The sequence below is a fragment of the Neomonachus schauinslandi genome, chromosome 7 (genome assembly GCF_002201575.2).
Source record: "Neomonachus schauinslandi chromosome 7, ASM220157v2, whole genome shotgun sequence".
NCBI classification, from domain to species: Eukaryota; Metazoa; Chordata; class Mammalia; order Carnivora; family Phocidae; genus Neomonachus; species Neomonachus schauinslandi.
The window spans coordinates 82,080,512-82,097,184 of NC_058409.1; the positions used below are offsets into that span (position 1 = coordinate 82,080,512).

Consider the following 16,673-nt stretch of genomic DNA (forward strand, 5'->3'; position numbering starts at 1 on the left):
TCTGGATATTGCTCTTTCTCAGAAGAACAAGAATTGTGAGGGACACTGAGTCTAGGAAGCTGGAAGAAAAAGTAGTGGGAAAGAAAAGGTAATGTAGTTTCCTTCTGGGTATGATCTGTGTTTAGATATCTAGATTTACTCTTTTTAATAGCAATAGTAATATTTTGGTAGTCATGTAGTTTCTGGAAATGGCCATCTGACATTGGGCGATGAGTGAGCTAATGTGGCTCAGCATATATGGTACCAGTCTTTGGAACCCAACTAATGACTTCAATTAATTGATTATTTTGATTTTATTTTATCTTAAAAATATTTATTTATTTTTTGTTTACTTAGTATTTTTTATTCAGTATTTGTTTTGGTTATTGCATTAGTGTTTGTACTACTTACAAAGTACTACTACAAGGGCTTAAAAGTTTGAATCCTTCCATTGTTAGGAAGGCCAATTAAATAGAGAGACCAAAATTTCCCGGACATTGAAGGACATATTTAATGCAGGTGATCCATCCCTCCCTGAGTCACCAAATAACTTCAGTTCTTTGGCTCTTTAAAAACTCCCACCAGGTGAAAATTATACCTGCTCTTCTAGATGCTATGACATACACTATGCAGGGAAGGAGACTAGCATATTCCTGCTCCATTTATAGGCGAAGAAACTGTAAATATAAGAAAAAATAAGATATCCAGCAATTCATCAAATGAATTATAAAATTGACAGTGTTTTGTATATATAATCAGCTTATTTTATGAAAATTATTATACTATCATTATGAAATGTTTGAATGTTCCAAAGCTATTTGCCTCAAATATAGTACTGATAGTGTAGTTGTTTTTCATGCTTCTTGTGCTTGGATTCATTGAGTTTCTTGAATCCGTGGGTTTTTTGGTTTTCATTGAGTTTTGAATGTTTTTAGCCATTATTTCTTCAAATACTTTTCCTATCCCTCCTCTGTCTCTTTGGGGTTTTCTAATTACACATATATTGGATGTCTAGAAGGTGTTCTGCAGCTCAGTGAGATTCCATTTATTTATTTCTACATTCTTTTTTTCTCTCAGTTTCATTTTTGATAGTTTATATTGCTATGTTTTGTTGAGTTTTGTTAGGGAGCACAGTTAAGTTATGTGGAAAGAGCTTGATCCTTTGGATCTTGATTTTAAAATTTGTTAGGCAGGGTCAGAGCAGTGTGAACTCTGGGGCTAATGACTCCCCACTAACAGGGCTCTACCCAGTGCCCCATGAATTAATGGTTTTTCTGGGGTGGCTGGTGGGAACAGACACTATTCCTGACCATATACAAACAGCAGGGACTGTTCCCTCCATCTTTTCAGCCAGTTTTTTCTCCAGTTCATGTAGCTTCTTCCTGGGCATGCACTGATCAGTATTCTGCTGAATACCAGAGTAGGGCTCACTGCAAATCTCCAGGCTTCTCACTGGGCCTCCATCCTCTCCATTAGTCTGTGCCATGAACTCTAGCTGCCTTGTTCTTCGCAGACTCTCAGCTCCGCCTCCTCAACTCAGGGATTCTACTCATAGCCCCTTTGGTTTCTCCTCCCTGTGCTGCAGCCTCTCAGGTCAGTAAGTCAGGGCAATTGTAGGGCTCAGCTTGTTTGTTTTCTTTCAGTGATCACTTCATGTCCTTCATAGCCTGATATCCAGTATTTTGAAAACTGTTATTTCTTATATTTTGTCCATTTTTTTTTTTCTGGTAGAAGCGTAAATTTGGTTCCTGTTACTCCATCTTGACTGATTTTATTTTAAAATATTTTCCTAATGGCATTTTATTTTTCATCTGGTAAGGCATAATTAGCATTTATGAAATCAGACTATTTGTTTAGAATTAAAGATAATTCAGATCAGGTGAGGCTTTGCATTATTATTAAAAGAAAAGAAAATAAACATACAAGCAGTGTGAGGCCCGGAGAGTTTTCTCTTTGACCTTTTAATTTACCACTTGTAATGGCCGTGTCACTCCCCTGCCTAAGATTCTCTAGTTGGATGTTGTAATTAGTATAAAGTCAAACTTTTCACTCTCATGTTTTAAGTTTATGCTTGTTCTGGACTTACACTCCGATTTTCTCTTTGCATCTCCCTTAGGAAAGACTTCCAGACAGAAAACTGGGGCAATTTCAGGTCTTTCACTTCTCTTTGGGATTCCAGTCCTGTGCTGCCTGTGGTCCTGTATCTGAAAACAGTTTCATACATTATGCTCAGTTTTCTAATTGTTTCAGTGGGAAGATGAACTTGATTCCAGTTACTATGTCAAGGCTAGAAGAAGTGTGTTTAATTACTCTTTTCTCTCCTCTTTCTAGCCTTCTTCCTAGCACAAAGGAGTCATGGTCAATGATTTCTGGTTTCCTTCAGCTCATTTCTGAGTATCTTCTAATATGCATGATTAATTTGTTAACTATAAATTACTAATACATAGAAATATAAGCAGTCCTGGCAGGATCTGTACTTCACATTTCATATCTGTTTGCTACTGTGGATGCCTCAGTGGAATAAAGTTCTTTGGAAACAGTCTAACATTTAATTTAAAAAGTTAACTTAGACTTTATTTCCCCAAAGTAAGTTAGACTAGTTCTTTCTTTATGGAAGAGCTGCTAGTATTTTCTTTTATCTTTAACTGTTATTGTTTTATATTTTCCCACACTACCAAGTAATGATTAACAAAGTAACTCATCTTGTGCTATATTCTTTTACTTTTTTAAAAAAAGTTTTTTATTTAAGTAATCTCTACACCTCATGTGGGGCCCGAACTCACGACCCTGAGATCCAGGTGTCATACGCTCTTTTGACTGAGCCAGCCAGGTGTCCCTATATTATTTTACTTTAGATATTATTTTGGCTTCTACTGTGATGAATGGTTTCCTGTTATGCATGAGAGCTGCGATTTAATTTCACGGAAGCATCTGTACTAAATTTGGAGTGATACATTCGATGCTGGTGTTTCATATTTTAGTAGGCTCTATATTTGGAAGTGCTATTGTAGTGTTAGGTCACAGTGTGTGTATTTTGAACAGCTTGTGGATGGAATTTGAAATGGAACATAAATCATTTTGGTTTTGATTAGTTCTAATATTTAAATTTTTACAAGGCAATTCAGGTTTGAAGACAAAAAAAATATTGTTATCTTTTCTATGTTTCACATATATCTTTATTTTTATGCTCTGTATGTTTTTTGATGCACATGCCCACACAAGATGTTTGTTCATCTTATAGAAATATCATTGTACTCTATAAATTATTTTGCAGTTTGACATTTTAGTCTCATTATATGCCTTGGGCTTTCCCTATATATTTCACATGAAGTTATCTTAATTTTTAATGGCTGCATTTCATTATAATTCATTTCTTTGATTTCTTATTGATAGACTCTTTTTGCTATTAAAGCTGTGATAAATGTCCTTGTAAATATAATCTGTATACTTGTACAAATCTTATGTGTGAGATAAGTTCCAAAAAGTAAAATTTCTGGGTATAAAGTTTGCCCACTTAATATTTCAGTAATTCACCTTTCCACTAACAGTGTGTTAGAGAACCTGTTTCCTCAAACTCTTACCTATAAAATGTATTGTTTTATTTAATTTTGTCAACCTGATACATGAAAAATAATAATTCCAATGGCTTAATTTGTGTTTTTTATTATTAAAATATTTTACTCAGAATCTCTCAGTTAGAGGCATTTTGGAAACAATATTAAATAACATTGTTGACATTAAGTGGCCTTATTTGTCTTTGACTCTTATGGGAATACTTCTATATATGACTATTAGGTATGCATTTTTGAAACGTCCCAAAACTGGCTATGAGATATTTTTCTTTCAATGGACTGTTTTGTCCTATTAATATTTTGTTTAAGATTTTGCATTGGCATTTATAAGAGAATTTATTTTTGTAGTATCTTTGCCACTTTTTGATGTCTGTGTTATGGTGATTTTAGGAACTTTTTTCATTGTCATTTCTTAGAAACATTTTAGGTAGTATCAAAGGTATTTAATGCATAAATGTTTGGAATTATTCATTAGCAAAACATTTTGAGCTTTGTATCTTATTAGAGATATTTTGATAATTGGTTCATGATAATCATGTAGTTCATGGTTATTGGTAATTTGCTGTCTGTTAATGTGAGGATTCAGTTAGGGAAATAGAACCTACACCAGGTAGGTTGCTTTATTTCTTTTCTTCATTTCTTTCTTTCAATAGAGAGGATTTGGTTTAGAGAAATATGTTTAAAAGTTTTGGGATAGGGAGGATGGGCAAAATACGTGAAGGAAATTAAGAGGTACAAACTTCTAGTTATAAAATATATAAGTCATGGGGATTTAAAATACAGCATAGGGAATATAGTCAGTAATGTACCTTGTATGGTGACAGATGGAAACTACACTTGTGGGAGCATGTCTTAATGTATTATATATCTGTGTTATATATCTGAAACTTATATGTCAACTATATGTCAATTAAACATAACAACTATTTAAAAAATAAACTAACGAAAGACAGATAGGAGAAAAACATTTTTTTCTCAAAAATTTTAGAATTTTGTCTTAATCTTTGGTGTTTCTCATTTCTTAGACTTAATTTTAGATACTTTATTTTCTTTTTTCCCATTATTGTCAGCTCTCCCTTTTAATGTTATTAACATTTTTTTCTCTGATTGTTTTTATTTTTGACTAATTAATACTTTTATTTTTTTATTTTTTAAAGATTTTATTTATTTATTTATTTGAGAGAGAGAGAATGAGAGACAGAGAGCATGAGAGGGAGAGGAGGGTCAGAGGGAGAAGCAGACTCCCTGCCGAGCAGGGAGCCCGATGCGGGACTCAATCCCGGGACTCCAGGATCATGACCTGAGCCGAAGGCAGTCGCTTAACCAACTGAGCCACCCAGGAGCCCCAATACTTTTATTTTTTTTTTCAATTCCCTCTTTGTAGTTTCCTTAGATTTTACATTGTTCTTCCTTTCCCAACTTCTAAAATTGAATGTTTAATAAATTTATTTTTATTTTTTCTTACTTAGAAATGGAAGTGTAAAGACTGTGAATCTTGCAGCAAATTGAGCTCTATATCATAGATTTATAGTATATTACTTACTGTTATCTTCTAGGTCTTAGATTAGTTTTAAAAATGTTACTGTTTAGCCTATGCTATTTTTAGGCATGATTTAACTTTTTTCTTAAAAAGTTCTATTATTTTTTTCCTTAATTTTTTCCTTGTAAGAGGCAAGCTAGACAGTATAGTTAGTATGAACTATTTTCTGTTTTTGAAGAAATTTATAAAATTTTTTGTAGCCCAGTATTACCTTAATTTTAAAAATATTCCATAGATTCTTTAAAAATAGGAATTTCCTATACCTATAGTATATAGATTTTTATATATAACAACAAATAAAACATATTCATTATTAAATTACTTAATCAGATATTCTGTATTACTTATTTTTTAAATTTATCTGCCACAGGTAGAGATGATTTAATTCTCCCAACTACTTTTGCTTTCTCATTTCATTTTCCACTGTTTTGCTTTGTGTGTTTTGATGTACTGTTTTCTGGAATGAAAAGATTCATGGTAGTTATATACTCATTGTAATGATATTCTTTTACGTCATAATGTGCCCTTATTTGTATTTTGTGTCTAGAATTCAATTTTAAATCATTTGAACATAATGACTACTGAATCTTATTGTTCACATATTTCTGGGGGATTTTTACTTGTCTTTTTGTTGTATGTTATTTTATTTTACTGATGTTACTTATTTATTGCCTATAGTGAAATTTCCCACCTCTGATTTGATACTGTTTTCCTTTTCATAGATGTTTAACAGATGTGTTTAGTATAATTTTTATTCTGCAACTTATTTTTAATTGTTAGTAATTTTTTTCTTTTGTTTTCCTTTTTTTTTAATGGACAGTGTTAACTTTTCTCAAAAATTACTTTTGATAATTTAGAAGGTCTGTATTACATGTTTTTTTCTAAACATTCACTTAACTGTTTAAGTTTTGAAACTTAAGAATTTTATACTTAAGTCTATATTTCTTTATTTACAAACTTTAGAAATAAAGCTGTCTATTGACTCTTCTATTTGAAAAGTTAGGAAATGGACACAATTACACTTTTCTTGCTATAGAATGTTTTCCCGATGTTGTGTTTTTTAGAGGGATATATAAATATATATAAAATATAAAATGAAAAAGACAAAGCTATAAGAATTATTAGGACATTTAGTTTGTTTTTAATCCATGTTGTATAGTTTTGTTTTTCACTGTTTTCATCTTGGTTAAATTTTATATTTTAATTAATTCATTTTTAGAAGATTTTATTTATTTGAGAGAGAGAACATGAGTGGGGTGGGGGGGTACAGGGGGAGGGAGAAGCAGGCTCCCAGCTGAGCAGGGAGCCTGATGTGGGGGCTCCATCCCAGGACCTGGGGATCATGACCTGAGCCTAAGGCAGATGCTTAATGACTGAGCCACCCAGGTGCCCCTAAATTTTATATTTTAATGAAAGAGATACATCAGTTTTAAATTGCTTTGTGATATCTAGAGCATATTAGTAGTTAGATTTTTGAATTTGAAAGTAAATATGATGAATTCATAGGCCACATTTTATTCAGTGTTCATAATAGCATTTCACAGCTACAAATGGCCTTTCTCCCTAAACAAATGTCCTGGAAGGTTAACTTTAAAAAAAATGTATGTTACAGTGTATCAGAAACCAGATTATCAAGTTAGACCCTGGTGACTTCTGACTATGACTAAGAATTTGCTTCTTTTATGCTATTATTTTGGTTTAGGTGCTTATTCAGTTCTAATTTAGGATTATATTGGAACATTAACAATGAAGAATAATTCTGTTCATTCATAGATCAAAAGTAATAGCATAAAAAATTATTCCAATCTTCAGTAAATATCTGAAATCATACCTTGTCTATTTTTTAATCTTTAACATGGATCTTACTTGACCATGATAAATCTCCAACAGTTGTTTCTGAATAGAATTTTGAAGACCTATAGTGAAGAGTATTCCTCAGTTACTTTTTTTAGTATCTAGAAACTAGAATGTCTAATAACAAATGACTTGTTCTTCCAGCAGTATCCATATGCCCACTTGTTCCCAAACCCACCATTACATGTTTCTGCTTTAAAGAAATGTGTTGTGCTGGAAAAACCATTGAGACCTAATGGTATTTACTAAGAAATGAGAATAGATAGGAATCCAGACACTACCAGTATTTAAGACATAAGCAGCAAAGAGAAGCAGGTACAAAGATTGAGAAGGGATTTTTAGGAAGAGGAGAAGACAAGTTGTTGGAATATGTTGGAATATGAGAAGCCATGCAAACCAAAAAAGAAGAGTTTTAGGAAGAAGTGAGTCAGCAGGATCAGATCAAATGCTAAGAATAAAGATGGTTACATTTCTGTTGCATTTTGACCATTAGGAAATGGTGACCTTACTGAGGCAGTAGCATGGTGTAGGGAGAAGCATTATATCAATGTATTGACATACAGACAAGAAGTGGTAAAATGATGACTGCAAGTGTGGACTCTCAAAGAGCTTAATCCCTTTCATAGAATACTGCATAATCTCTGATTACTAAATTTTGAAGTATTTGACTTGAAGATATTAATTTTGAACCACTCATAGCTCATTGTACAATTGCCAGAAACTTGGCATTTTTATATTAATGTCATAATTTGTATAAAACTAAATACTTAATGTTCCTGAATACTTAAAGCACAGTAAAATGGAAACCTTTAATACAGATGCTAATTTTATTTCTTTATTTTTTAAATAGTCTTGGCTCCTTATGATTCAGCAGACGGAACAGCTTAGTAGAATAATGAAGACACATGCAGAGGACCTAAATTCTGGACCCTTACACAGGCTCACTATGATGATCAAAGACAAGCAGCAGGTGAAGAAGAGTTTTATAGGTGTTCATCAGCAGATAGAAGCAGAGATGATCAAGGTCAGTCTTTCTACTCTGGAATTCTTTTGTTAATGTGATTTTTAAATTCACTGAAATATTTTATCTTGTTTGACTTTAAAAATTATTCATCATTTTATAATGAGAAATAGGTTTTGGTGTCTCTAGTAAGTAATATTTTATTCTTATTGAATATAAAACACAATTGATTATAAGATGTACTGTTACTTTATGTACTCCTCTGAAAGAAAAAGAATGCTGCCAATCAAACTATGATACAGTGCTTTCTTATCACTTAGAATTTTTATTTTTTACTTACTGAAATAGCTCTTTTAGGTTTTATTATTTTTATTTTTAGTATGCATATAAAAAAATATAGACAAAGTAAATGAAGATATTTTTAAATTTTCTTTACAGTGAGAGTTTGTCCCTTCTGGATAACTTTTTACAATGTTTTTCATTATGAAAATTTCAAATGTACAAAAGAAGAGAGAATAATAAAACAAACTCCTATTGACTGATCCACCCGCACAGTCAAGGTTTTTTTGTTTTTTGTTTTTTTTAATCTATACTCACCTACCTTTTCTAATACACTGGATCATTTTAAAGAAAATTCCAGGTATCATTTTATCCATAAATATTTTAGTATATATTGCTGAAATAAATATTCTTTTGAAAAAGCTTAACCATATTATCATTAACCCACCTAAAAATAACAGTAATTCCTTAGGGTTATTAAATATCTTGATTGTGCTCAAATGACTGTTGTTTAAATGTTTTTTACAGTTGGTTCATTTGAATCATGACCCAAACATGGCTCACACATTATATTTGAATAATTTTCTTTTAATCTGTAGGTACCTTCCCCCAACCTTTTTAAAATGCCATTTATTTGTGGAAGAAACTGGGTAATTTACTCTATGGAATTGAATTTCTTTAATTTTTGATTTTATTGTTAGCATCTTTTGATGTGATTTCACATATTCCTTTATCCTTTAATTTTCCTGTAAACTGCTTGATAAAATTCTTGCTGTTTTGGGGGGGCAAAAATATATCATAGGTACTGGTATAGACTTCCTATTTTTTTCATATCTGAGCTAACTGATGTCTTCTTGTTTATCTTTTGTGATGTTACTTAAACTTGACTAATAGGTTCTAGTGCTGCCAGACTGATCAACCTATTGATAAAGTTTCCCTTCAGCCATTCACCAATAGTTTTAGAAACAATTGATGTTTGTTGCTTAGATCCATTATTTTAGTAGGGGTTATAAAATGGCAGCATTTTACTTCTATCATTCCTAATGTGATTGTTAACTGTAATTTTTCAATAAAAAGTTTTCTTACATCAACTATTTGACTACCCTGAGGTATAGTTCATAAACAACAAACAGGATAAATGCTTGCTTTTTACAATTAATTAACCAGTTTGGAGAACAATGAATTGGTTCTTTAACAACTTCAAAAGTTAAGACTTCCAGTTTCCAGTCTGGCATGTAAGAAGTTTGGATGTTGTCACACCATCCTAACAAAGAGTTAAAATTTGAATATATTGAAAAATCAACAGCTCTTCTTAGATCCTTAAGAGAAGTGAGGTGACAGAGCCATCAGCTCCCCCTAAAATTGGAGAGACATACAAGTGAATACAGAGAATCACAATTTACCAGAGCAAAAACCTCTTGGGAAGCAGTGCTGTGTATAGGAACACCTGAACTGTAACTGACAAGTTCTGGATGCTCAGTGTGGACAATTTTGACTGTTAAAAACTCCAGGAGGAGCCACTTATTGAGGGGCCTCCGCACTTTTGTGAGTTTTACCTCCCAGACCTCTACCAGGTTCTCACAGTGAATATTGGAAAAAAATCTCATGCTCCAGCAGGGGGAGGGGAAAAGGAACCATTTTGATATATGCCAAAGCATTCTGTCCTTAATAAAGTGTGCTCTCAGGAGAAACTGTTTATCCTTAACCTAAGTAATCTGGGGGAAGGAAAATTCATAACTCCTGCTTTCTCTGAGTGGGCAGTGGGATACTCAGCTGAATAGCACATGTGAAGTTCATAGCCAGAGGCACAGATTTAATAAAAGACTGAGACCTAAACATAGGGTATAAAATGCTTCCCCTTTTCTGACAGCTTATGACCACATTAGTAGAGGCCTATTTAATCAGTTTCTTTTACCTGGTACATCCTGCCTAGCAATCAAGAAAAAAATAATAAGGGATAGCAAAAGGCAAAAATACACAATTGGAAGAGACAGAACAAGCATCAGACCCAGACACAGTAGGGGTGTTGGAATTATCAGACCAGGAATTTATAACAACTATGTATAATATGCTAAGGGCTCCAATGGGTAAAGTAAAAAGCATGAAAGAACAGTGGGTAATGTAAGCATAAAGATGGAAATCCTAAGAAAGAAACAAAAGGCATTCTAGCATTCTAGAGAGCAAAAAGTGAAGAATGACTTTGATGGGCTTAATAAGAGAATGGGCACAATTAAAGAAAGAATCTCTGAAATTGAGAATATATCAATAGAAATTTACAAAACTTGAAAAGCAGAGAATAAGGACTGAAAAAAAAAAAAGGAACAGAATTAACCAAGAACTGTGGGGTAACTACAAAAGGTGTAACGTATGTATAATGGGAATACCTGAAGGAGAAGAAAGAAAGGAACAGAAGAGATATTTGAAATGATAATGACTGTGAATTTCCCTAAGTTAATGTCAGACACCAAACAGCAGATCCAGGAAGTTCAGAGAACATCAAGCAGAATAAATGACCAAAAAACTACCCTTCAGCATATCAATTTCACACTACAGATAAACAAAAATAAAGAAAAAATCCTGAAAGAAGCCTGAGTAAAAAAGCACCTTACCTATAGAAGAACAAATATAAGAATTACATCTGACTTCTCCTCAGAATTAAGTAGGCAAGAAGGAAGTCGAATGAAATATTTAAGTGTTGAGAGAAAAAACCCACAATCCTAGAATTCTATACCTTGTGAAATTATCCTTCAAAAGTGAAATAAAGACTTTCTTAGACAAACAGAAATTGAGGAAACTTGTAGCCAGTGGATTGAGAAGGAAAATGATATAGGTCAGAAACTCAGATCTATGTAAAGAAAGAAAGAGCATTAGGGAGGGGCACCTGAGTGGCTCAGTCAGTTAAGCAGCTGCCTTTGGCTCAGGTCATGATCCCAGGGTCCTGGGATCGAGCCCCACATTGGGCTTCCTGTTCAGTGGGGAGCCTGCTTCTCCCTCTCCCTTTGCCTGCTTGCTCCCCCTTCTTGTGCTTTCTCTCTCTCTGACAAGTAAATAAATAAAATCTTAAAAAAATATAAGACCATTAGGGAAAGAATGTGAAGATAAAATAAAAACTTATTTTTCTCATTCTTGATCTAACAGGTAACAGTTTATTGAAAATAAAAATAGCAACAATAAAATTCAGTTATGTACAGTCATGTATCTTGGGTGTGTATGTGTGTATACATACATATATAAGTTTATGTATGCTTATATATAAGTGAAATGAATGACAGCAATGATATACGGGATAGAAAGGAGGTATTAGGATTATATTGTTATTGTAAGGTACTCATACTCCCTGTGAAGTGGTATAGTGTTCTTTGAAAATAGGCTTGCATTAGTTATAAATACATATTGCGAACTCCAGGGCACCTACTAAAAAAAGTTAAAAAAGAAATAATAACTGATATATAAGAAATGAGAGAGAATGGAATTGTATAAAATATCAAAACCATAGAAGAATAGTGGAAGACAAAAATAGGAACAAATAACAAAGGTAACAAATAGGAAACTAACAAATATGATTGCCATTAACCCAGGTATTTAGATAAGTTCTTTGAAAGTCAGTGGTCTAAATGAGCCAATTAAAGGACAGAGATTGTCAGAGTAGATTTACAAACAAGACCCAACTATATTTTATCTACAAGAAACCCATTTTAAATATTAAGACACATATAGATTGATAGTAAATGGATGGAGAAAGATATATTATACTAACCCTAATCAAAGGAAAGTAGGAGTGGCTATATTAATTTCAGACAGAGCAGTCTTCAAAGCAAGGAAACTTATTGGGGATAAAGAGGGGAATTACATAATGATAAAGGGGTTAGTTCTCCAAGAAGACATAACAATCCTTAACTTGTATATGCCCAAAAACATGATGTCAAAATACTGAAGGAGCTGTAAAAACTGATAGAATTGCAAGAAGAAATAGATGAATACTCCATTACAGTTGGAGACTTAACTTCCCCCCATCAGAAATGAACAAACCCAGCAGGCAGAAAATCAGTAAGGACATAGGTGAACTTAATAGTACCATTAATCAATTAGATACAGTGAACATTTACAGACTGTTTCATTGAATAACAGCAGAATCATATTCTTCTGAAGCTTACATGGAAGATTCAACAGATAGACCACATTCTAGACCATAAATCATACCTTAATAAATTTAGAAGAATAAAAATCATCCAGTATCTGCTCTGAGACCACAATGGAATGAAACTAGAAATTAGTAATAGAAAGATAGCAGGATCATAGTGTACTTCTGTTTTCAACTGTTTGAGAAACCTCCATACTGTTTTCCAGAGTAGTGGCAGCAATTTGCATTCCAACCAACAGTGTAAGAGGGTTCCTCTTTCTCTGCATCCTTGCCAGCACCTGTTGTTTCCTGTTAATTTAAGCGATTGTGACTGGTGGAGGTGATATCTCATTGTAGTTTCGGTTTTCATTTCCCTGATGATGAGTGATGTTGAGCATCTTTTCATATGTCTGTTGGCCATCTAGATGTCTTCTTTGGAAAAGATTAAACAAAATACTTCTAAATGGCACATGGATCAAAGAAGAAATCTCAAGAGAAATTAAAAAATATTTTGAACTAAATGAAAATGAAAATAAAACCCATCAAAATTTGTAGGTTGCAAAAGCAGTGCTTAGATGAAAATTTATAGCATGAATGTATGTTAGGAAAGAAAAAAGATCTAAAATCAATCCTCTAAACTTCTACCTTAGGGCATTAGAAAAAAAAGAAAGAGCAAATTGAATCCAAAGTAAGCAGAAGAAACGAAATGATACAAATTAGAGTGGAATTAGTTAAAGTGAAAACATAAAACCAATAGGAAAATCAACAAAACCAAAAGCTGGTTCTTTGAAAAGATCAATAAAATCATTAAGTTTGTAGCCAGGTTAACTAATAAAAACAATGTGGGCACAAATTACTAATATCAGGAGTGAAAGAGGGGACATCAACTACATAGTCCATATTAAAAGGGTAATGAAGGAATACTGTGAACAACTCTATGCCCACAAATTTGATTTCATACAAGAAATTTGGCAATTCTATGGAAGACACAGTCTGCTAAAAACTCACACAAGAAGAGATAGACGATCTGAATAGGCATATATCTATTAAAGTCATTGAATCAATAACTAATAACCTTCCAAAACAGAAAGCACCAGGCTCAGATAGTGAATTTTATCAAACATTTAAGGAAGGAATCATACCAATTCTCTACGAACTCTTTCAGAAAAAGAAACTGAGGGATACTTCCTAACTAATCCAAGAGACCACCATTACCAAACCAGACAAAGATATTAGAAGAAAAGAAAACTACAGTATCTCTCATGAGCATAGATGCAAAAATCCGCTGGTACAACATTTGAAAATCAATTAATGCAGTCCATCACATGAACAGATTAAAAAAGAAAAATCACATAAGCATGCAAATAGATGCAGAAAAATCACTTGACATGCAGAAAAATCACTTGAGAAAATTTTACAAAACCAGTACACGTTCATGATAAAAACTCTCAGTAATCTAGGAAAAGAGGAAACCTTCCTCAACTTGATAAAGAATATCTACAGAAAAGGTACAGCTAACATATAAGTAATGGTAAGAAACTTGAAACTTTCCCACTAAGATCAGAAGCAAGTCAAGGATGTTTCCTCTTACCGTTGCTTGTTAACATCATGCTGGAAGCCTTAGCCAATGCAATAAGACAAGAAAAAGAAATATATACAGACTGGGAACAATGAAATAAATCTGTCTTTGTTCACAGATGACATGACTGTCTATGTAGAAAATCCAAGAAAATCAACAAAAAAACTTGGAATTAGTAAGTGATTATAGCAAGGTTACAGGATACAATGTTACCATACAAAAGTCAGTGACTTTCCTATACATCAACAATAAGCAAGTGGAATATGAAATTAAAAGCACAATACCGTTTTCATTAGCACCTCCAAAAATGAAATACTTAGGTATAAATCTAACAACATATATACAAGATCTATAGGAGAACAACTGAATTCCAATGAGAGAATTCATAGAAGAAATAATTGGGAGACATATCCCATGGTTGTCGATGAGAAGACTCAATATTGTCAAGATGTCAGTTGTTCCCAGCTTGCTCTTTAGATTTAACACAATCCCAATCAAAGTCCCCAGTAAGTTATTTTGTGGATATTGAAAAACTGATTCTAAAGTTTATATGAAGAGGCAAAAGCCCCAGACTGGTCAACAGAATATTGAATATGGAATATTATTTAATGCTCAAATAAAGGAGCTATCAAGCCACAAAAAGACCCAGAGGAAACTTACATGCATATTACTAAGTGAAAGAAGCCAATCTAAAAAGTTACATACTATGTGGTTCTAACTATATGATATTCTGGATAACACAAACTATGGAGACAATAGAAAGATCAGTGGTTGCCAGGGGTTAAGGGAGTAATTTAAAATTTGTTCTTTATTTTTTTTTTGACAGGTTACAAAGACAGAATTAGAGAAATTAAAATCCAGCTATAGACAGTTAATAAAAGAAATGAATTCTGCCAAAGAGAAATATAAAGAAGCTTTAGCTAAAGGTATGAAAAATTGTTTATTTTAGTGATTTTTATTCTCATCATTTGAAGGTTGTCTTTATGAGTAGCAGAATGATTCCACTTAGACCAATTCACATTTAAAAAATATCAAAATATGCCAAAATAGGATAATTGTCAAATTATTTAATAAGTCTTTTTATTTTTTTGTTTTTTTAAAATGATGTAAAATATTTTTGAGTAGTTCATACTACATGGAATTACATAGCACTGGTAATAGAATGCAAAGAATGTTTAAAATTTTCTCTCCAGCATCAGATTTATTATTTAATTACTGAATACTGAATAAGAAAAATAAGGTTGTGTTTGTTTAGATACCTTTTTTAGTCTTCTTTTTACCTGTGGTATTTAAAAGCCACTAATAGACAAGATTATTTTATAGCATTATTTTGCTTTCATAGCTTAATTTTATGTGCCTATATTGTCCTAACATTTTCATAAATGGAAGTAAATAGAAAGAGAAACATTATTTATATTTTAAACAAGTGTTTATGGTTATGAGTTTTTAAATGTGAGTAAACAGTCTTCATATTTAAATTTTTTTAATTATAAAAGTTGGAGGTTTTAAAAAAAAATTCTTCCTGTCTGAATATAAGCTTTATTAGCAGCTCTGTCTTCTTTTTCTCAACATATTTTCTCTTGGTCTTTTACTTGTTGTGTATATATTCTTATTTTCCTGAGGTAAATGAAATAAATAGCTCTATATTTGAATATATCTTGCACAATGAAAATGCTGTGTTTTTGTTGTTAATCCCAGTAGACTAAAAGAGATCCTGATTTGGATGCATTTCTTCCTCCTTCCCTTTCTTACTTCTTTCCTTTGTCTCCCTGCTCTTCCTCCTCTGGCTGCTCTCTGCTTGCTTCCTCCCTTTCCTTCTCTCTGTCCTTCCCCTTTCTCTTGCTTTCTCTCTGCTCCCCATTTTCCTGCCAACACTTTGTTTCCCTCTGTTCCTGTCCCCACCCCTCACACATTTACCTCATGTTTCTGCTTTTTGCAGTGTTTCTACTACTTTTTTAGGGAAGATGAAGCTGTGTTTAAAGTTTTCTTATTTCTGCTTATTTTTCATGGACCTCAACCAGTATTTTGAGATCATGATCTCTTTATTAATATAAACATATCTTTTAAAGTACTTTTGTAATTCAATTATCTTAAATTATTTAAGTGATAAAACCAAAGAATGGCATTGTGTAAAGATCATATACATATACATACTTTGGAGTCAGATAGTATTGGATGTAAGTTCCAACACTGTATGATTATTTCATAGATTTTCAAATTTCATTTATCTAATTTTAATTCCTTTATTATTTTAAAGAGAGCTTTAGATAATCTAGAAATATTTACTGAGCATTTGCTGTCTTTAAGTTATTGAAATTCAAGCAGTATTTCCAAGGCATTCAAGAAGCTTACCCATTTCTAGTTGATATTCTAATTTATGAACTACAAGTCTTATCCTCTTTCAAAATTCAGTTTATGTCAAGAGATCCCTTGCTTAATCAAGAGTAGTTTAGAAGTAGTTTTGCATGTTAAGCATTACTACTTAATCTGTCAAAATAGTTAATTTTATAAAGTCTGTTACTTAATGCATGGGTAGCATTCTCAAATTAGTGCCCTATGTTAAAAATATCCACCCAGAGCAAGTGATGACTTAATCCAACTGTATTGTAATTCAGGTATGCTAAGTATTTCACTCTAGGTCTGTATCTCTTGGAGAATGATAGGTTAAAAAAAAGAAATAGATATTTACTCCCTAGTCTTTGATATCCATTTTTTAATGATAGTTTATTTTGCCTTAATAAATGAAATCTAATTCTGATGTCATAGTAAAATTTTAAATAGTCCTTGTA

At 32.4% G+C, this 16,673-nt stretch overlaps 1 protein-coding gene across 1 annotated transcript in view; it reads left to right on the forward strand.

Moving 5' to 3' along the window:
- Positions 1 to 16,673, forward strand: part of FER (FER tyrosine kinase) — a 427,159-nt gene that overhangs the window by 49,986 nt on the left and 360,500 nt on the right. The window contains exons 4-5 of the mRNA XM_021701487.2: positions 7,796 to 7,969; positions 14,711 to 14,810. Of these exons, the coding sequence (XP_021557162.1) occupies positions 7,796 to 7,969; positions 14,711 to 14,810 (274 nt within the window). The remainder of the gene's footprint in view (positions 1 to 7,795; positions 7,970 to 14,710; positions 14,811 to 16,673) is intronic.